We start from the raw sequence: 23,309 nt of genomic DNA, 5'->3' as shown, positions 1-23,309 counted from the left end.
GGTAAAGATTTTGCCACACTAGTTGCATTAGTAAGGGATAGTTCCAGTACCTTCCCATCTTGTGATCTTTGTGTAAAATCCTTACCACACACATAATATTTGAGTGGTTTCTCTCCAGGATAAATATTCCAATATCTAGTGACAAGTGAGCACTAACTCGAAACTTTGCCACATTCGGTACATCTGTAATGTTCTCCCCAGTATGGATTATCTGATGATTGGCGGGATGTGAGCCCTGAGTAAAGGTTTTGCCCATTCATAGCATTTGTGAGGTAATCTCCAGAATGAATTCTTTGGTGAATGACTTCCTTGTCTAAGGACTGGTCATACTAAACACACCTACCCGGTTTCTCTCCAGAATATTTTCAGTGAAGCCTAAGACGTGGACAGCTGCTAAAACCCTTGCTTAAAGTTCGTCATCAATGTGGATTACCTGACAGTAAGATAAGCTTCTGAGTACACTGAGGGATTTTTCACACTCATCATATTTGTCAGGCAGCTTTCCAGTATGAAACTTCAGTGCACCTTAAGGTATGAATTTTGACTGAAGACTTTGAGAAATTCAATACATTTCTAGAGTTTCTGTCCAGTATAGATTATGTGATGGTGAGGCTTTGCCACACTCATGACATGTGCATAGTTTCTCTCCACTATGAATCTCCCATGAATTTAAAGTGTCAATTTTGTTTTGTTTTTTTTTAAGGATTTTTCAAAAATTTATTTATTTATTTATTTATTTATTTATTTATTTATTTATTTATTTAAGGCTGCATTGGGTCTTCATTGCCGCATGCAGGCTTTTCTCTAGTTGCAGCGAGCAGGGGCTACTCTTCGTCGTGGTGCGCAGGCTTCTCATTGCGGTGGCTTCTCTTGTTGCAGAGCATGGGCTCTAGGCGCACAGACTTCAGTAGTTGTGGCATGCGGGCTCAGTAGGTGTGGCTCGCGGGCTCTAGAGCACAGGCTCAGTAGTCGTGGCGCACGGGCTTAGTTGCTCCGCAGCATGTGGGATCTTCCCAGACCAGGGATCGAACCCTTGTCTCCTGCATTGGCAGGCGGATTCTCAACCACTGTGCCACCAGGGAAGCCCAAAGTGTCAATTTTGAGTGAAGACCTTCCCACATATATCATGTTAATATGATTCCCCCTTTGTATTTATTACCTGATATGTGGTGAGAGTTGAGATCTAAGTAAAGGTTTTTCAACAGTCTTTACTTTTGTAAGGTTTCGCTTTTGTATGAACACTCTGATGCTTTGCAAGGTATGCTTTTCGACTAAAGCAGCTGCCACACTCATTACATTTGTAAGGTTTCTCTCCAGTATGAATTCTCTGATGAATTACGAGATTTGAATTCCGATTGAAGACCTTGCCACACTCACTACATTTGTAAGGTTTCTCTCCAGTATGAACTCTCCGGTGAATTGCAAGGTATGAATTATAACTAAAGACTCTGCCACATATATCACATTTACATAATTTCTGTCCTGTATGGATTATCTGATGTCTCCTGAGGTTTGAGCTGTGATTAAAGATTTTGCCACAGTCTTTACATTGGTAAGGTTTCTCCCCAGTATGAATTCTCCGATGAACTGCAAGGTATGAATTTTGACCGAAGACTTTGCCACATACATCACATTTATATGGCTTATCTCCTGAATGGATGATTTGATGTTGTATGAGGTGTGAGCCAAAATAAAAGGTTTTGCCACACTCATTACATTTGTAGTGTTTCTCTCCAGTATGAATTATCTGATGACTGACAAGGGTTGATCTAATACTAAATACCTTACCACACTCATTACATTTGTAAGGTTTCTCTCCAGTATGAATTCTCTGATGACTTGCAAGGTTTCCTTTTTGACTAAAAGCCTTGCCGCACTCATTACATTTGTAAGGTTTCTCTCCAGTATGAATTCTGCGATGTTTTGCAAGGTATGAATTCTGACTAAAGACCTTGCCACATTCATTACATTTGTATGGTTTCTCTCCAGTATGAATTCTCTGATGAACTGCAAGGTATGAACTTTGACTAAACACTTTTTCACATACATCACATTTATATAAGTTCTCTTTTGTATGGATTATCTGATGTCCAGTGAGGTGCAAGCCATGATTAAGGGTTTTGCCACACTCGTTATATTTGTAAGATTTCTCTTCAGTATGAATTGTTCGATGAATTGCAAGGTCTGAATTTCGACTAAAGACTTTGCAACATACATCACAACTAAATATTTTCTCTTTTGTATGGATCAACTGATGCTGAGTGAGATTTAAGCCCCGATGAAAGGTTTTGCCACACTGATTACATTTGTAAGGGCTTTCCATGCATGCACTCTGGTCTTGTGTCAGTATTGAAGGATGCATAAAATCATTCTCGTATGAATTAGAAATGGTGGTTTGGACAGTAGGAGAAGTTCCTTGAAGTGGTGAAAATGAGGCACTAATGCTGATACTCTTGTCAGCTGGATTAAATTCATCAATTTTCTCTTCACTTTTGAAAATATGCAGTTCATCCTGAAAGCTTAATGCCAGCCTGTTTTCAATAGGCTTGATTCCTGCAATGCTTCTACCATGTCGATCTCTCTTATCAGTCAGCTTTTTGTTATGGTTTATAGGCATTCCTTTATAATTTCTTTCCTCATCTCTTGGCTGAGACTCAAAGTCATGTATATTTTCCTGGATTTCCCTGAGGTAAAAATGCTTGATTTTATTCCTTTCATGTCTTCCCAATATCAGTGTTTGGAATACTTCTGCTCTATCAGTGTTTGCATTTAGTTGTAATTTCTTGATCACATGTACGTGAGAGATATCTACAAGACATAAAGAACCATAAGTATCCTATCATCCCAATTCATAAGTAAATAGTTCATGTTAAATACATGATATTACACCAAAATTAGTACTTACACAAAACAGAGTTATGAAAATTCCCAACCATGATATTAAAACCTTTATAAACACAAAAGGAATGATTCTTTACTAAAGATAAAGTGATCCGAGGTAATTCCACTTAAATTTAGGGCACCCAATTTTCAAACAACCTATGATAAAAACACTCACATTGGAAAAACTTCTGTTAGCTATCAAAGAAAGTGTATTTTTCAACCATGACACCAAAGCACATACCAATTAGCAGTAAACATACTGGTGCCTCGTAACTGAGGAGAAAAGAATATTATACTATACATATATTGTGCATACCTGTTAAATAGAAATGAATGCTAAAAAAACAGACAGTAAATAACTGTAACAGTAAATAATCCAAAACTAACTTATTCAATGAATAATCTCAAGGAGAGGCGGTTTCCAATTGGGAAACAAATATAGCTTAGAGAAAATGGTGACTATGATAAAACAGTATTTTAAAAAACAAAATGTTCTTCTAAAAACGTGCTGTAAAGCTATGTACCCAGGAAGAAGCATAAAACATTCTGAAAGACCACCTTCTGTATATCACAATTAAATATCAATAAATGAAATATTCTCCAGTTATATTAACAGCCATTAAATAGAACAACTCCCTACCTGTTCAGTGCCCTAAAATATCCAGTTCATTGGCTCCAAAATATATGTAATGAAGAGAGAGCAATCTGTGAATTTATTTAACTAGGTTCATGCAACAAATTGCAAAAGAAAGGCATACAATATATAAGGCAAAAAAAGGGACATCATAATAAACATGCCAGAATATTAATATATCTTTTTTACACAAAAGCCACTTTTGATTCATTAATATAAAAAATGCACTATTTCTGGGAATTCCCTGGCAGTCCAGTGGTTAGAATTCAGCACTTTCACTGCCACGGGCCCAGGTTCCACTCCTGGTTGAGAAAGTAAGATCCCACAAGCAGCGTGGTGTGGCCAAAACAAACAAACAAACAAACAACCCCCCCCAAAACCCCCCACTATTTCAAGCCGTCTAACATTACTAGTTTCTTTCGAAAGGCTTGAGGAAAATTATCAGAATTTTTTAAGTAAGGAAAGTGGAATCACAGGTTTATGTACATGACCCCAATTGACGCAGAAAGTAGTGAGAACCATGATGTGAACCTTGACCAATAGACTGAGACAACATATTCTTAAACATGACCGCCCACCCAAGCAGTATAGATTACAAAATACTACAACAAATATCAGGAGTTGAGAAAGAAAACTTCAAGGGAGATGCAAGAAGTGAGCTGGATAACTACTAAGGTTATTCAGCCACCCCTCCTGGAAATGGTTTCTGAGTCATCACAGCTACACACAAAATGATTTAGGTTGTGTCATGAGACAGTTGTTCAATATATATAGAGGCATTATTTTTACAGTGTGAGTGATGTGGAAGGTGGAGGGATGGGTGAAGGAGTGCTGTAGAAATTGGGAAGTTCAGGAGAATAACTTAAATGTGCTAGGAAATAACAATCTTTCCATCCACATCAAGGTACCATGTAAGGAAAGGTCAGGACTGAGAAAGGGCCTGAGTGGAGCACAGAGTTTTTTAACTATGGGAATTATACTATGAGTATGGGAAGAACTGAAAGAGATTTAAACACTGTAGAAAGAAATTAACTTTAAATCTATTACACTATTTGCTATGCAAGGTATCAAATTCCAACAGCTGTATTTCCATGCACGTATTCAATAAAAATATATATAATATTCAAGGAGATGGTGCAATAATGTTCTTAGCAGAAAGCAGAAGGAAAAACCAGGAGAAGACCACCAGAAGGAGACGGACCACTCTATTCTGTACACACACATGCAGAACAAAGTAGTCAGATCAACACTACTGTAAAGTAGGGAGGTCGTGATTTCAGAAGGAAGACCTCCTGGCTGGGTGAGCAGGGTTTGTATGGGGAAACAAAGATAGCAGAAAGCGTTTGAGAGAGCCTGAGCAATTTCAGGATAGGATCACAATCGTTAAGTAAGCAAAGAAAGAAAAAAATGTTACTGACGAAAATATCGATTACATAACATAATTTGGTATATAAAATGTTTATGTTAACACTCCTTGTTATTAAACATGACACTGGTCTTTTAGCTGGCCTCTCTAAATACTGAAAATCATATCATTACATTTCTTAACACAAACTCTGCAAAGAAAAACAAAACCGTGAGGAGTGATGTCAGCAGAACAGTAAACCACAGGCACTCATTAGAGCCATGAGGAAGCCAAGTTAAAAACAATAAACAAAAAGGAATTTGGGAAAACTCTACAAACCAGTAAAAAAAAGTGGCAGCACCCAGGCAATTGCCTATCCTGAAAACACTAAACCGAAAAATGTAGGAAAGTTCATGACAATTTCCTGGCCTGCGACTCCCCACCTCCTTCTCACATTGCATTGAGATTGAGCTGGAAGGAGCCTCCCAATTACCAGAGGTGGACTCACGGGGAAACGCTAAAAACATGATAAAAACGCTCAGTAAACTAGAAATAGAAAAAAATGACCTCAACATAGTAAAGGACATGTATTAAAAGCCCACAGCTAACATCATACTCAATGGGGAATGACTTAAAGCTTTTCCTCTAAGATCAAGAAAAAGACAAGGACACTTGCACTCAGTATTTCTAAAAAAAAATTACTGGAATTCCTAGCAAGTACACGTAGGTAGCAGAAAAAGACATAAAAACAACAATTCCAATAGCAGAAAGAAGCAAAACTATCTCTTTTGACAAATGAAATAATCTAATAAGTAAAAAGCCCTGGGGAGTTCCCTGGTGGTCCAGTGGTTAGGACTCCATGCTTCCTCTGCTGGGGGCCTGGGTTCGATCCCTGGTATGGGAACTAAGATCCCACAAGCCATGCAGCGCGGCAAAAAAATAAAAAATAAAAAATAAATAAATAAAAATCCATGAAGATTCTCAAAAAAAAAATTGATAGAAATAATGAACTCAGAAAGATGACAATATATAAAATTGACAAACAAAAATCAATACTGTTTCTATACACTGACAATAAAAAATCAAGAAGGAAATTCAGAAAACAATTCCATTTACAACACCATCAAAAAAATAAAGTACTTGGCAAAACTTTACAGAAGGGAAAGATATATGCACTATAAACTAAAAACACAGATGAAAAATATTTGAAAAGACACAAATTAAAGCAAAGATATCCTAAGTTCATGGATTAGAAGTAAATATTGTCAGTATGTAAATACTACCCTAAGTGATCAACAGATTCAACGCAATCCCTAATAAAATCCCAATAGTGTGTCTCGAAGAAACAGATAAATCCATCCTAAGATTCAAATGCAATCTCAAAAGACACTCAATAGCAAAACCAAGGTTGAAAAGAATGAAGTTGGAGGTTTCACAATTATTTCAAAATTCTTAGAAACCTAAACTAACCAAAGCAGTATGGTACTAGCATAGACAGAGAGAGACCAGTGGCATACAACAGAGACAAGAGAAATAAACTCTTGTGTATGTGGTCAAATGATGTTCCACAGGAATATCAGGACCACTCAATGGGGGAAGGGCAGTCTATTAAATAAAACAAAACGAATTATGGTTCAGATTGAAGGTATCACTCCACTTCATAAGTTCTCTGATTTAGATGTTTCAAAATTAGCTGTTGATGTAGAAAGAACAATAGCACACAGGTGACCCCAAAATGGTGTCAACAACAGTTTACACAACAGCCTCACAAACAGGAGGATGTGAACTTGGGCAATGTTATCCTGAGGAGAAGTTCCTATTCTCCATTTACTGAGCGTGAAAGGGGATGGTCACAGTACATGTGAACACCACTATCACAGTGCCCTTGAGACAGGCTTTTGTGACATTGCTCAAAACCAGAAAAAAACCTGGAAAGATTTATCAGCCAGGCTCTGGTGATACTTTCTATTTCATATCATAGAATATGCAGACCACTTCACTATAGCTTTAAGTGGTGATTTTCTATATAGCAGGAAAATATTACAATATATGAGGGATACTATTCTCATTCAAAATTATCTGTCACCCAGTAAACCCACGCTATAGAAAGTCCACCAGAAGTTGTTGATTAACGAAGGGTGGACTATCACACCAAAGATTCTGGATAAAATTTCAGAGCCTAGTTCTATGTATTTCATAGACAAGTTTCAGAGGCAAAATCACACAAACTTAGGAGAGTATGAAATCAGGAAGAGAATACATTCCCAGACTAGGTAGAGCAGTACAGGAGTGAAAAAAATATAAGATATGTGTGTCAGACATCATAGAACCTTCAGATGCAACGATATGCTCTAGCCACAGATGCCAAACTAAGAGCCTGAAAGACACATATATGCTCCTCAGTAGGACTGGGGATCAAAGAGGTGATCTCTCTGTCCACTGTCCTTAGTTTTCCTAAGTAATAATTACAGAAGATAGAATGCACCTCCCTGTTACACACAAGCCTGAAGAATGTGGCCAAAGCAGAACAGAAGAAATGCAGGAGGGATCTAAACAGGCAGACGGGGCTTGAGACAGCTCCATGCAGGTTCTGAGGTGCCACATGGAATGAAAGAGCAGCCAGTGTCTCCCATCTTCTGATGAGGTCTCCTAAAAACATCCAATGGGGATGGAACCGGGAAAGGTTCCGGGATTGGAGTCTGGAGGCATCAGCTCTTATCTATGTGGACTGAGAACTGAGCATCCAATGGAATGAAGTCGAGGAGAGATGAGGGGGCAAGAGGCCCCTTTGAAAAAGTCCACCTCATGCTCTGCTAAGTCAAGCAACAGGAGCTCACAGAAGCCAGATGGCAGAGGGTTGTAGATCGTGATAAAGACCTTGGCCTTTGTCTCTGTAGGAGCTGCAGCACCACTGGAGGGTGAAAGAACACATTTCACATGCGGAAGGAGAGAGGGATAAGTTACGGAGAAGAAAAATTTCCTCTGAGAGTTCAAACAACAAGTAAAATTTTGTATTCCCGCAGAACTCTCTGATGAGGGGAAGGTCTCCAAACACGATTAATAACGAGGCTTCCCCTCGGCCCTTCTGAGACCTGACCTGTGTTCACACTTTGATACATCCCCAGAGGTATTCAGATCACTCTTCACAGCCCAGGGCTCTCTCTCTCGCTACAAAGTGGGTAAAATACTCAGGTAAGAGACGGAAATTCCTCCACATAAGAGGAAGGAGACATGATTTGCTGGGGCTTTTCCAGAGCCCTGCTCTCTGGCTCAACTGAGAATTGAGGTGACTACAGATGGAAACAGAAAAATACCTCGAAAACCTGACCTGCTCTTTACCTCCTGAATACACAGGGGACAGTATAATGTGCAGAAACGTAGCTCTTTTCCTAAAACTTCTAAATCAAAAGCACAGGGGCAGGAAACAGGAAAATGGGTGTATTAAAAGTTTCCCATTGAGCTTTATATATATGTAAGCTCTGGAACAACTCCTGATGTATCATGAAGTGGGCAGGTCATCACAGGAAAAGGTAGGTTTAAACTCCTGATGCTGCATCCTGAAGCTTTCCATTTCTGAATCAACAAGGATTTCAGATCAGTCAAGCAAAACAGGGGCTCCCAGGAGGCACACAATGGAAAATGCAAAGATACTTAAGAGCAGATCCCAATTTCTGGAGGGAAGTTATCCTCACCCAGGGAGACCAGGTTCCTGTAGGTCTCCAACATCACGTCCCTGTACAAGGCCCTCTGAGCAGGGTCCAGGCATTCCCACTCTTCCTGAGAGAATTCTATGGCCACATCCTTGAAGGTCAACTGTGCCTGAAATGAAAACACATTTCACCAAGGGGCCATGAGGAGAATTCTTATTTGCACACAAAATGAGAAGACGTGAAAAGATCAAGTTGAAGTATGTATTCTGACAGATCCATATAAAGATATCTGGGGAAATCATGGGTCTCTAATTTTAATTTCTTTTGTTTTTTCATAGAGATTATGATAACCTGTAATCAATGTGTATTTTTCATTTTTGTGGACAATACATGAAATACATATAAATAAAATTCAACAGTGAGTTCTCTATCCAGAAGTGTTAGATTATGTCTTACACACTGAGTGCTATTCAAAATCTAGATGAACTACACTATGAGTGGTGGCTTTAGAGATGACAAAGTCCACAGTGCTTTAAAAAAAAAATCAAAATCTTAAATTACAATGACGATAATAACAGCAATGACTAAAGGTGTTTGAATACTTCACAGATGCTAAGCATTACTCTAAATGCTTTATAGATATGAACTTTTTAATCAACATTGTAGCTCAGTAGAGAAAGATCTGTTCCCATCCTGCAGAGGAGAAAACTGTCAGAGACATTTGGAGAAACTCAACTTAGTTCAAGCTAAGAAATGATACAGCAAGCATCTGAATTAAGGTGGATACGGTCTTGAACTGAAGATAAAGAAGCAAAAACTGAAGTAACAGAAGAGCATTGGAAGCACATTGCCAGAGGATTCTCCCAGAAAACTTGAAAGAAGTTGAACAACAAGAAAGGCAGTAAAAGGTCATTATAGATGTAGGCGCACGCACGCACGCACACACACACACAACATGTTAGTAATCTTTTTTTTTTTTTTAATTTATTTATTTATTTATTTTTGGCTGTGTTGGGTCTTCATTTCTGTGCGAGGGCTTTCTCTAGTTGCGGCAAGCGGGGGCCACTCTTCATCGTGGCGCGCAGGCCTCTCATTATCGCGGCCTCTCTTGTTGCGGAGCACAGGCTCCAGACGTGCAGGCTCAGCAGTTGTGGCTCACGGGCCTAGTTGCTCCATGGCATGTGGGATCTTCCCAGACCAGGGCTCGAACCCGTGTCCCCTGCATTAGCAGGCAGATTCTCAACCACTGCGCCACCAGGGAAGCCCCATGTTAGTAATCTTACTAGTATTTGAAACATTAACAGGATAGTGTAGGAAAAATTCAAGGCCATGTAATATATTTATGATGTAATTTCAACTGCAATAAAATACAGTACATAGTTATAAAATTATGATGTCTTTTATCAAAACCATGGACTTGCACATCCATGAACTCATGGACACACATGTAAATGCACAAATAACTGAAACGAGAGAAGTTGTCTCTGGATATATTATTGCATTATTTTTTTGTCACCATTTTTATTTATGTGAATTTCAGCATCTTTGGAACGATGAAAAAGTATCAACTGTATGAAATGGTACTAACATGAAAAAAATAGGATCCTTTAACTGCAATCTCTATTGAATACTCATATATAAATACAATTTAAACCACAATATTGACATAGGTAGGTATTAACAAATGCAAAGCAGAGTTTATTTCTGTATTCCACACATAAAACACTGACTCAAAATTAGAAAAGTTATTACCATTATACACTAATTTAAGAGATTAAGAAAAAAATTATCACACTAGTAAAGTTAAAAACCACTTGGAGAATTAAATATCATGACTAAAAAGAATATGGAAAAAAGCATATTGTAATTAAGGAAGAATATTTCACCAAACGTCATGATTAGAAGGAAACTTGACGCATTCCCTCTGAAGTTACAGTGGAGTGAAGGGGGCTGGCCAGGGTGCCTGCCTTTCACCACGGTACAGTGTGCCTGAGCAGGAGCCATTAGAGGCAGTAACAGGAGGAAAACAGAGGGCAAGAGACAAACAGAGAGTGTGTCAGAGAGTTGGAACTGTGAACATTCACAAATCTAAGGACATAGAAATCTAAGAACAGAGAAAGGATGTGAAAAGATAGTCCATCCTAAAGAGAGCAGGGGTGACTATATTACATCAGAAAAAATAAAGACAAAAACTGACACAAGAGACAAAGGATATTATATAATGTTAAAACAGTCAATTCACCAGGAAGATATAACAATTATAAATATATATACATCTAACATTAGAGCTTGCCCAAATATGAACAACAGAAACAGACAACAGCAAAATGTCAGTATGAGACTTCAATACTCTAGTTTTATCTACACATGGAAACAACTTATAAGGAAAGAGAACTTGAACTACACTAAATAACAATTGTACCTAAAAGACATGTACAGAACACTCCACCCAACACCAAAAAACATCCTTCTCAAGCAAACATGAAACATTCTCCATGACAGACCACAAAACATCTTAGGCCACAAAACAAATCTTAACAAATTTAAGGAGACTGAGATCTAAAAAGTATCTTCTCTAACCACAATGAAATGAAACTTGAAATAATGAACAGAGGGAAAACAGGAAAACCCCCAAAATGTACAAATTAAACAGCTGATTCTTAAGGAAGCAATGGTCCGGGCTTCCCTGGTGGCTCGGTGGTTAAGAATCTGCCTGCCAATACAGGGGACACAGGTTCGAGCCCTGGTCCGGGAAGATCCCACATGCCGCGGAGCAACTAAGCCCGTGCACCACCACTACAGAGCCCCAGCGCCACAACTACTGAAGCCCACATGCCTAGAGCCCGTGCTCCACAAGAGAAGTCACCACAATGAGAAGCCCGCGCACCGCAACAAAGAGTAGCCCCTGCTCACCGCAACGAGAGAAAGCCCACACGCAGCAATGAAGACCCAACACAGCCAAAAGTGAAATAAATAAATTTATTTTTTAAAAAAAGAAGCAATGGGTCAAAGAAGAAATCACAAGGAAATTGTAAAAATATCTGAATGAAAATAAAAACACAACATACCAAAATTTATAACAGGCAGTCAAAACCATAGTAAAAGGGAAGTCTACAATGCTAAATGCTTACAACAAAAAAGGGGAAAGATGCAAACCCTGTACTGCTGTTCAGTAATGTACTGAGAGTCCTAGCCAGAGCCATGAGACAAGAAAAAGAAATCAAAGTTATACAAATTGAAAAAGAAGTAAAATTACCTTTTTCTCTAGGTGACAAGGTTTTACATGTGCAAACCAAAAAGGCTCCATGAGAAAACTACCACTTCAAAAAACAACTTCAAGGACTTCCCGGTTGGTCCAGTGGTAAAGAATCCACCTTCCAAGGCAGGGGACTTGGGTTCAATCCCTGGTCAGGGAACTAAGATCCCATATGCCACAGGGCAACTAAGCCCGTGCACCTCGATGAGAGAGCCCGCGTGCCGCAAACTACACCTCTCATCTGCACCTCAATGAGAGAGCCCACGCACTCTGGAACCCGTGTGCCACAACTAGAGAGAGAGAGAAAAAAAACCCCGCACGCCACAACTAGAGAGAGAAGCCCATGCACCACAACAAAGAGCATGTGCCTCAACGAAAGACCCTGCACGCCACAACGAAAGATGCCGCACGCCTCAATGAAGATCCCGAGTGCCACAACACCTGCCGCAGCCAAAAAAAACAAAACAAAACAAAACAAAAAAAAGAAAAAACAACTTTGGAAAAATTGCAGCAGGGAATTCCCCAGCAGTCCAGTGGTTAAGACTCTGTGCTTTCACTGCCATGGCCCTGGGTTCAAAACCTGGTGGGGGAACTAAGATCCCACAAACCGCAAGGCATGGCCAAAAAAAAAAAAAAATCAGCACACAAAAATCAGTTGCCTTGCTATACACAATGAACAAATTCAAAAGAAAGTTAGAAAACAATACTATTTACTATAGCATCAAGAGACAGACTAGGAAAAAATTACCCAAGGAGGTGAAAGACTTACACACTGAAAACTACTAAATGTTGCTAAAAGAAATCCAAGGATATACAAATAAATAAAAAGACACCCTGTACTCATGAATTGGAAGAATTAATATTCTTAAAATGACTTTATTACTGAAAGTGTTCTACAGATTCAATGGAATCCCTGTCAAAATTTCAAAGGCAATTTTTGCAGTTAAAAAAAAAAAAACATACTAAAATTCATAGGGAATCTCAAGGGACCCCAAACAGCCAAAATACTCTTGAAAAAGAAGATGGACATCGTTTTCAGATTTCAAAACATATTACAAAGTAATCAAGATGATGTGGTACTGGTATAAGCACAGATACATAACCCAGTGGAAGAGATTAGAATACCAGAAATAATCCAGAGAATATACATAAAATATACAGACAAGGGTGCAAAGACTACACAAAGGGGAAAGGACAGTCTCAATAACAAATGATGCTGAGCAACTATATACATACCAGCAAAAGAATGAAGATGGAACCTTACTTGCATCAAAGGTAAAAACTTCTGTATCACAGGACACAATCCACAGAGTGAAAAGACAACCTCTGAGGAATGGAGATGATGAAAGTGATTTAAAGAATTTCCCACTGTCAGAGATTTAGGTTGATTTCATAGTTCAAACTCAAGAATGGAATAACACATTCCCTGGTGATCCAATGGTTAGCGCTTGGTGCGTTCACTGCAGTGGGCCTGGTCGGGGAACTAAGTTCCCACAAGCCTTTGTGGGGCGTGGCAAAAAAAAAAAAAAAAGTTAAAAAGACAGAACAAATTACCTCTTATTGGTCGGTTTTCCAGATTTTACCAGATACTGTGCACATAAATGTATAGCTTCTTTATCCTGGTTTACAGAGAGCAGACAGTGCATCCTGATGGGGCCCTAAGCAATCCCTGCTGTCCAGTAGCACTGACACCACGTCTCCAATCCATGGGTGTGAAGCCCCGCCCAGGACTACACCCAATGGAGCCTCTTCACAAGTTCCAGGTCACTGGGTCATGGGGAGATGGGATCTAAGTGGAGATGACAGGCCCTGAGGGAAGGACCCGGGTGACTATGAATGTACAGGTGTCAGGCAGGATACTTCAGAGTCAGAGATTAGCGAGTCCAAAGAAGGGCATTTCAGGAAGGACAGACAGAAGAAACAACTGAGAACATGACTTTACCTGAGAAAGAGCCATTTCTGACTCCTTTTCTTTCCTCTCCCTCCTCTTCCGGGCTTCTTTCTCAGACAAGAGTCTTTAGAGATTGATCCTGAAAGTGGAAAACAGGCTGTTGAATGCTTAGAATCAACACAGCCCCTTCCTGAGTCACCACCACACACACAGGGAAGACCTCAGCATGTGGAACAGACAGTCCCCTGCTGCCCACTGTCCCAGGAGGGGCTCAGGACAGTAAACTCCCACACAGAGACCAACACGTGCATTTTCCCACACCTTCTTCAGCTCTCCTGGTGAGGCCCTCACGTGCACAGCAGCAGCGGGCACCTCAGCTGGACCCGATGATCCCCTGCAGGTCACAGACCAGCCCTGATCCATCCCCACGCAGAGCAGAGCCCCTCAGCCTCAGCCCAGATCTCAGCCCTCAGGAACGGGGGGACTCAGAGTCACGATGTTCAGTGATGGATCTGGATTGGAATATTCTCGGGAACCTTAACTATTGTTAAGGTTGGACCCCCACACTGACAGTATGAAGAGGAATCCCTGGTCAGAGGGTACAAAACATGTATATACAAAATTCTTCATCGATCTAAGGAAAGGCCTGAGTTGAGCGGCACTCAGAGGAGGCAAGCCCAGCACAGCCCCCACTTGCTTTTCATTTTCCAGGTTTACTGAGGCATAACAGATGTATAACAATGGTGTACATATGAGGCATCCAATGTGATTATTAGACAGATGTATACATTGTGTAATATTCACAACAGAGTGCTTTACACGTCCATCAACTCACAACGACCATTTTATTTCTGTGTGCTAAGAACAGTCAAGTGTTACTGTCTCAGCAAATACCAGGTATAGAGAAACACAGTATGATTAACGATAGTCAGCACGATGAACATTAGATGAACATGTTGCAAATATTTACCTAAATATAATGATTTCATTTCCTTTGGATATCTAGACAGAGGAACCTCTAAATTGTTTTCCGTAATAGCCATACCATTTACATTCCCACCAAGGAAGCACAAGCGTTCCCTATTGTCTGTGTGTGTGTGTGTGTGTGTGTGTGTGTGTGTGTGTGTGTGTGTGTTCTGAGACAGGTAGGGAGAGGACCGTAGAGGAACCAGCACTGGCCTGGCAGCAAGAAAGTAGCGGCTACACCTTCCCAAGGATGTGCCTCTGTACTACTGATCACTGTGGTGTTGCTGGCCCTCTGATTCTTGGAACAGTCTCTCCCTACATTAAAGAACTTAATGGCCCCTCTCAGGTTCTGTCCACAGAAATATACCTAGCAAAATCTCCCTAATGAAAACCTTCTGCCATTTGAAGCTTACTACTCATAATTTCCCTTCTGGACTCAAATGAACTTACAGATTTTCATGGGGTCCAACACAGTCTCGATAAAAACCCATAATGATCAACTCATCGTGCAAGAAAATACCAGAAAACATGCCAAACTCTAATAAATCATGCCAGAGGGAAAAACACATATAAGACACCCAAGGAACCAGTAGATGCAAAACACCATATTTTCACTCACAGTAACCACAGCCCAAACATTGTCATCTTCAAAAACTACATATAAAAGAAAGATGTTTCCAACGATGCACATCCCCCAGTGAGACCCAAACATCCCCCAAGGCAACACTCCAATTCCCCTTTCGTGTCTTTCACAGTGCAACTGAAAATTTCTTTATCTGCAACACAAAATACTAAAAAGTACCAAAGGTAAACAACAAAATGACCTCCATATTAGTCTAAAAGCTGCACAATGATTCCTCTCTTTCTCTCTCTCTTTTTTTTTTCTGGAGCAGGAAGGATTTATTACTTGCAGCAAGTTAAGGAGAACACCAGAGATCTTTCCCAAAGCAGTATCCTTGCACAATGATTCTTGACCTCCCAGAATACCCAACATAAGTCACTTGCGGAGTGGATGCTGTAGGGCACCCTCTAGCTCCATTGCCTGAGGACAAGGCACCCATCCTCCTGCACCCAAGAATCCCTGTGGGCTCAGCTCAGGCCATACTTCTAACATCGGAGGAAAATTATTTTCTGTGCCTAAAACCACTGCCTTCGTTCCTCTTCATCTATGGCCATGAACCATGACCAGATTAAACCAATGAATGGAAACCTCAGTCTCAGCAGCTAGGTCCCAGGGAACCTGAGCTAAGACACTATGGCACCTCAAACCATGCAAGGCACCCCACAACTACCCATAAACCCAATTCCAGGTGCTCCAGCCACAACTGAGACATTACTTGCCAGGAGTTCCACACATCCCTTGAGCCCAAAAGGGACAAATGCATACACCATTCACTGGGCTCATCTTGAAGCTCACACTTGCTGCCATATCCCTCCCGCAGGCTCTCCTCCAATTTTCCCACCGTTCTGCCGCTCCTCCTCGCACTCATGGGTAAACAGGGCTAAAGGACAAAAGTACCTCTCAGGAAAGCCACCGCAACAGGAATACACACAAGCTGCCACCGAAAGGACACTGGGCATTCAATATGCAGGTCAACAAAGTTGGCCCTCCTGGGAAAACTTACAAGAAAGTAAGAATGTTACGGAGTCCAGTTACAAAGGACATTTGAATTCAGTGAGGGAGACTCAAAGACAAGCGGTCCCCAGATTTCTTGTCTCCAAGACAGATGGTCCCCAAGTTTCTTCTCTCCTGTTCTCCCAGCTCACAGGTAATTAAAAGATACCCTAACTCTTTGAGGGAAGTCTCCTTCATTCCCCCTTAGGTTCTGGACTTTGGCCCACAGTTACCACAGTGAAATCACTATCCCTGACTCTGAGCAGTTGGGAAGTCAAACCACCTGACCAAGGAGGCAACTGGTCCCTGTATGTGCACAGCCTGGAACAACTGGGGGCTATAGCGGAGCAGTGACACAGCACACTAAACATGGGGACGCCTCAACATACTACATGAGGACATCAGTTCTGTAGGGCTTTGTTAGCACTCCCTGCATCTTTTTGCTCTTATTTTGAGTAATTAAGCAGCCACATGGGGTAATAATCAATTAGAGTTGAAATGTCCAGAACAAATGCAGGAACCATCCTCATCACCTACCCTGTTCCCCTGGTCTCCCCTGAGGATTATTCAGCCCAACCCACAGTCCCAGCCACTAAACACACCCCCAGAGGGAGATGCTGCCGCCATCCAGGCAAGAGGAACACTGCATCCTTCAACGAACGGAAAAGGAGGAAGACTGCAAATCATCAATGGGGACGGGCATTTCTGCTGAAGGTGATTGATACAGAGGCAATAAAATGTGACACAGATCGTCAGGAGGAGATGGGGAGCCCTCTCTGAGCCTAGAGCTGAAGGGAGACAAAGGGCCTGAGCCATGGTGACTTCAAGGCAAAAGGTAAGAACAGGAACTATGATGTCAGACAGAAATCGTGTTGGTGTTTGGGAAACAGACAAAAGGTGAATGTGCCCAGGGCAGGGTGAACCGTGAGAACAGGGTCAGCTCCCAGGATGAGGCTGGAGACGCCGGCAGGGCCCTGAGGAGGACACAGGGCTGAGGAGCCACGTGAGGAGCGGGGATTTGTCCTGAGGGCAAGTAAGAGCCAGTGCAGGTCTGAGTGCCCGAACTGGCATAAACCCTCCTCAGATTTATATTTAATGCAGAGAAATATTTCTGACAATGGTCACTTCTACTCCGAGCCTGTGGGAAGACAGGGACCCATATACAATACTAAGTAAAACTAGACACTCTCTCCAAAAAGAAGACACACACAGACACACACCCAATTTGGCCAATCACTTCAGGGTCAGTGTTACTCTGACTGAGAGTTTCTGGTCTAGTCTCTCATCTCCATGTTACAAGTGGGCGCCCTGAGGCCCAGAAGGGAGACTTTTCTGAGAAAGTCCTGGTTGAGTGAACAGAATCAGGTGTAACTGAATTCTGAAATGAGATCCTGAGGGGTCGGTGGGCAGAGTCTGTCCTTATCGCCTGTCCCATTTAAAACACCATCTTTCAGGTGCCTGATCAAAGGAAACTTCTCTTTCAAGGTCTGATCACACTGACACCAAACAGGTAATTCTTCTTTTCCAGAAAAATCACAGTAAAATCATTTAAAAATAAACAATTGAAAAAGCATAGTTGCTGGTGCATAAAACATTGCAAGCGTTCAGCTTAGAAATAAGATCTGAGCAAACTTCATCATGAATAGAAGAATAAAAGGGGAAAAAAATATTAGACTAACTGGTTAAACTAGGTTTTGACTGTTAATATAAAAGATCACTGACATATCTACCAAGTACTCATCAAAAGAGTCTAAAATTATTTACTAGTTACCAAAGAACTTTACCAGTATATAAAGATAAAGCAGGGAAAGAACTCAGGTGTCAATTATATCTGAACCAATAAAAAGAAATAATTTGTGAATTTTTTTAATCTAAAGATCCTGCTGTCAATGTTTTTAAAAAATTGAGGATTTATCATATTTAGAAAAGAATCACATGAGTAGAATACATAAGGCCACCAAACTTATTTCACAAGTTAATAATTATTTGCAGGAAATTAGATATCTAATGCCCTAAGATAGATGCAAAGTTAAAAAAAAGACATAAATGTAAAGAAACCAGAGAGAAAAAAGTAAGTCCATTAAACAAAATTTTTACTGTTTCTTTAAAGAAGCAGCATGTAGTGAGAGTCAGTCATTTCCTGCCCCACTAGTCTCTCCGGGGTCCTCTACCCTACACCAGGAAATGGAAGGGGGTGACCCACAACTGTCTGAGTCAACTCACTGCCCCTTGGCTGAAGAGGGAGTGCAAAGGGAAGTTTTCTTGTCATACAAACAATTACAAAATGCACAAACCTTACAGTTTTGCAATACAAATCCTCACCTGTATAATTTAAGCAAGCAAAATTTCAATGTATTAGAGTCTAAAGCCAGAAATCAGTATACCATAACTTAATCGTCCAAATCCAATCAACTCACCCCCAACCTGGACCCAGTTTGCCCCCTACCTGCACTACTATGTGTTTCCATTTTATTGTCTATTTCTTTTTCTTTTTTTAAAAAAATTTTTATTTATTTATTTATTTTTATTTTTGGCTGTGTTGGGTCTTCGTTTCTGTGCGAGGGCTTTCTCTAGTTGCGGCAAGTGGGGGCCACTCTTCATCGCGGTGCGCGGGCCTCTTACCATCGTGGCCTCTTTTGTGGCGGAGCACAGGCTCCAGACGCGCAGGCTCAGTAGTTGTGGCTCACGGGCCCAGTTGCTCCGCGGCATGTGGGATCTTTCCAGACCAGGGCCCGAACCCGTGTCCCCTGCATCGGCAGGCAGATTCTCAACCACTGCGCCACCAGGGAAGCCCCTGTCTGTCTATTTCTTTCCCTGTTTCTGTCTCCTTCTTTTTGATCTTATCTACTCTCCTGGTGCTCCTGCTGGCCTATCCATACATTTCTGCCTCTTTCTTCCCCCAACTCTACTCCCTCTCTGCCCGGCCCGTTACACCCCTTCTGTCCCTGTTACTCGCCCTTCCTCCCCACTCTCGGGCACCCCAGGTGGCTGTGCTTGCTTCCTGCTCTCTCTCTTCCTCTGCTCTGCTGGCCACAAGTTGTCCTCTGTTTCTCTCCCAGGACCGGGACGCTCTGAAGGCCACGGTTCCACCTTTTATCCTGTCCCAGACTTTCTGTGCAGTGCCTCACCACTGCCGCTCTCCCTACTACCACTGATCCAGGGCAGCTCTCCCTAGGTTGCTCTCCAATCCCTGGAGATCCGGCTTTTTCATTGACTTCTCCATTTTATTCACCTGCTATTTTCAAGGCTTACTTAGTCGCTTTCATTTCACTGTCTCTTTGTAAGCTCCTCAGCCATCCTCTACGTCTCCATCCGTTCTCCCTCATTCTTTCCACCCTGTCAGCTTTCCTATTTCTCTCTCAGTCGCTCTGTCTCTGCTTCCCCTGGTCCCCCTCGCCCACATATTTACAGAGACGGAGACAGAATAACATGCCGCCTACCGGAAGAGACCATTCTCCAGCGGGGTGGAATTTCAGACGGAACAACACTGGGTGTCACACGCCTGGCCCAGGTCACTCCCCGCCCCCCACGCCGGGTGAGCGGAAGGGCTGACTACGAAGGGGAGGCCGGGGGAGGAGGCGACGACAGAGGGGCTGGGAGGGAGGGAGGGAGGGGGGCTCAGGAGAGGGGCGGGCTCTGCAGAACCCCAGGACCGGGGAGAGGACGCGGCCTGTCCGGGAGCGGGGCGGCCGGGGCTGCCCTCCAGAGGCCGAGAGGGCGAGGCTGGGGGGCGCGCATCCACCTCGCGGAAGGGGACGTTACAGGGGGCGGGAAGGGGCGGAGGCAGTAATGGATTTTAAGCAGGAAAATGTCGCGAATGGAGGTGTCTCCCTGGACCGAAGGCAGAAAAGCCAAGGGCACCGGGACCGGCCTCAGGGCGAATTCAAACCCAAAGGAAAACATGCCCGACCTGTAACGGCGACGTCTGGATTTACTGGGAGCGTAGGGCCGGGTGCTGGGATTTACGGTCCTTGGTGACCCCCACACTCTGAGGATGGAGAAAGGGGGGCCGCGCGGCACAGAGTCACACTAGAAAAGAAAACTTACTCTCAGCAGGGTGACCTTCTCTCCGCGCTGTCCGCTTCCGCTTCCGTTATTAACGGCGCGCGCTCGGAGTTAGAAGCAGGGCTTCTGGGGGCGGGGCTTGGGCGGAACGCTAGCGGCGAGGGGCGGGGCGAGCAGGGAGCCCCTGTCAGTCCAGGGAGCGCCGGCAGGCGGGGCGGGAGGCGGCGAGGGGTAGCTTGGTCCCTGCAGCTTGAAACTGCTTGTTTTAATTTACTGTTTGCTACAGTTTTAAGGCAAAAGCTTACCGTTGCTTGGGCCAGTTATATCGGAAACTAAGATGTTTCCTCCTAACGAGTCGAGAATGGTTTCAATTAAAAGCTGTTTTTGCCAGCAGTTTGCTGGCGTGTCTAAGTGAATTGAAAATGTATATGAGATAAAAGGTTCCAGGTAGGGCTTCCCTGGTTGCTCGGTGGTGAAGAATCCGCCTTACAATGCAGGGGACTTGGGTTCAAGCCCTGGTCTGGGTAGATCCCACAGGCTGCAGAGCAACTAAGTCTGTGTGCCACAGCTGCTGAGCCTATGCTCTAGAGCCCGCGAGCCACCACTAGTGAGCCCGTGTTCCACAACTACCGAAGCCCACGTGCCTAGAGCCCGTTGCTCCGCAACAAGGGAAGCCACCGCAACGAGAAGCCACGCACCGCAATGAAGAGTAGCTCCCGCTCCCACGCAACTAGAGAAAGCCCTTGAGCAGTAACAAAGACCCAACGCAGCCATTAATTAATTAATTAATTAATTATTTAAAAAAAACAACACACTTGCTACATTCCGCTTCCTGATGCACACAGATCTCATGGTGCAATATGACTGTTAGAAATACTTGTGAAATACTGTTCAGATGAATTGCCTAGGATATTTTCCACTTGTTTCATGAAAATTAATGTGTGCAGGTATTTATCAGATTATAAATATGAATCATAATTTTTCAAAAGAGGCTTTTTGAAAGGCTATTAAAAAATTTAAGTTATAGTAATAAGCATTATATCTCAACTGTTATAAAATTCCATTTTGTGAATCCTATATGATACATATGCATGATATATATTTATTTATTGAACTATGGTTGATTTACAATATGACATTCACCGCACGTGCACAGCATAGTGATTCAGAATTTTCATAGATTATAAAACTTATTACAAAATAATCGCTATGATTCCCTGTGCTGTGCAATATATTGTTTAAGATATTCCTTATCTATTTTATACAAGGTATTGATAGCTTGGCTCTCTCAATCCCATAATCTTATCTTGCCCTTCCCCTCCTCCCTCTCTTCACAGGTAACCTAGTTTTTCTCTGTGAGTGTGTCCTGTTTCACTATATACATTCATTTCTTTTCTAGATTCCACATGTAACTGATATCAAGTAGTATTTGTCTTTCTCTGTCGGACATATTTCACTTAGCATAATATGCTCTAGGTCCACCTATGGTGCTGCAAATGGCAGAATTTCATTCTTCTTTGTGGCTGAGTAATATTTCATTGTAGATATGTATACCACTTCTTTAATCCATCTTTATCCTTTTTTATGGCTTTTTAAAAAAAGAAATTTATTTATTTATGGCTGCGTTGGGTCTTCATTGCTGCACACGGGCTTTCTCTAGTTGCCGCGACCGGGGGCTACTCTTCGTTGCGGTGCATGGGCTCCTCATTGCAGTGGCTTCTCTTGCTGCGGAGCACAGGCTCTAGGCACGTGGGCTTCGGTAGTTGTGGCATGTGGGCTCAGTAGTTGTGGCTCGGGGTCTCTAGAGCGCAGGCTCTGTAGTTGTGGCGCACGTGCTTAGTTGCTCTGCGGCATGTGGGATCTTCCCGGACCAGAGCTCGAACCCGTGTCCCCTGCATTGGCAGGCGGATTCTTAACCACTGCACCACCACGGATGCCCTAATCCATCTTTTTCTTGATGGACACTTGGGTTGCTCCCATATACTGGCTACTGTAAATAATGCTGCTATGAACATTGGGATGCATGTATCTTTTCAAACTAGTGCTTCCATCATTTCCAGATATATACCGAGGAGTGGAATTCCTGGATCAAATGGTAGTTCTATTTTTAGTTTCCTGAGGAAGCTCATTTTGTGAGTCATATATTTCATTATTATTTTTAAAAACACAGTTTGCCCAATTTATTTCATTTGCATTTCTTCCGTTTTACTTCACTGAAATGCCTGGAGGATGCATAAATCAAGGGGTTGTTTTAAGATTTGTGTGGCATGTACACAGAGAAATGACAGATGCAATGTATGAATTCTATAACCATGAAGACAGAATCTCCTCACATTTCAAGTTTATTGAGAGAACTGGAATAGTACCAGATAATGAACTAGTCTCACAGTGGCGTAGCAAGAGACTTATTGCTAACGTGCAGGTGCATCACTGGGATTTTATTTTATTTTTATGATTATTATTATTTTTGGCCAGGCTGTATGGTATGTAGGATCTTAGTTCCCAAACCAGGAATTGAACCCACGTCCCTTGCATTGGAAGCATGGAGTCTTAACCACTGGACTGCCAGGGAAGTCCCTATCACTGGCATTTTGGAAACACGGTCTGTTAATTTTACCTTAAAAATGTCTCTCTCACAGAAACAGACTCATAGAGATAGAAAATAGACTTGTGGTTGCCAAGTGGGGGGTCGGGAGGGAGAGGGATGGACTGGGAGTTTGGGGTTAGCAGATGCAAACTATTATATGTAGAATGGATAAACAACAAGGTCCTACTGTATAGCCCAGGGAACTATATTCAGTATCCTGTGAGAAACCATAATGGGAAAGAGTATTGACAAAAAAGACAGTCCATATGTGTATAACTGAGTCACTTTGCTGTACAGCAGAGATTGACACAACTTTGTAAATCAACTTTACTTCAATTAAAAAAAAATGTATCTCTCCAGTTCCTCCCCTTCTTGACATTGTTCCTATCATCATGTCTTCCTTCCACTGGTACAATGGAAACTGGAACTCCTCTCTCCAACACCTTGTAGGCCATGGTTAGTAAATCGGAACAATTT

General features: G+C 42.1%; 1 protein-coding gene across 1 annotated transcript; it reads right to left on the bottom strand.

The window, feature by feature from the left end:
- Window positions 1-1,491: 1,491 nt before the first annotated feature.
- Window positions 1,492-18,982, bottom strand: LOC133077751 (zinc finger protein 347-like). The gene is given in 5 exon segments (XM_061172510.1): window positions 1,492-1,740; window positions 1,742-2,808; window positions 8,555-8,681; window positions 13,711-13,798; window positions 18,863-18,982. Coding segments are annotated over 4 exon segments (1,458 nt in total). The 5' UTR covers window positions 13,726-13,798; window positions 18,863-18,982.
- Between the last annotated feature and the right edge of the window lie 4,327 nt (window positions 18,983-23,309).

This window comes from Eubalaena glacialis, chromosome 18, assembly GCF_028564815.1.
Source record: "Eubalaena glacialis isolate mEubGla1 chromosome 18, mEubGla1.1.hap2.+ XY, whole genome shotgun sequence".
Taxonomy (NCBI): Eukaryota; Metazoa; Chordata; class Mammalia; order Artiodactyla; family Balaenidae; genus Eubalaena; species Eubalaena glacialis.
Note: the sequence above shows the minus strand (reverse complement) of the source record. Positions and strands in the feature narration are given on the sequence as shown.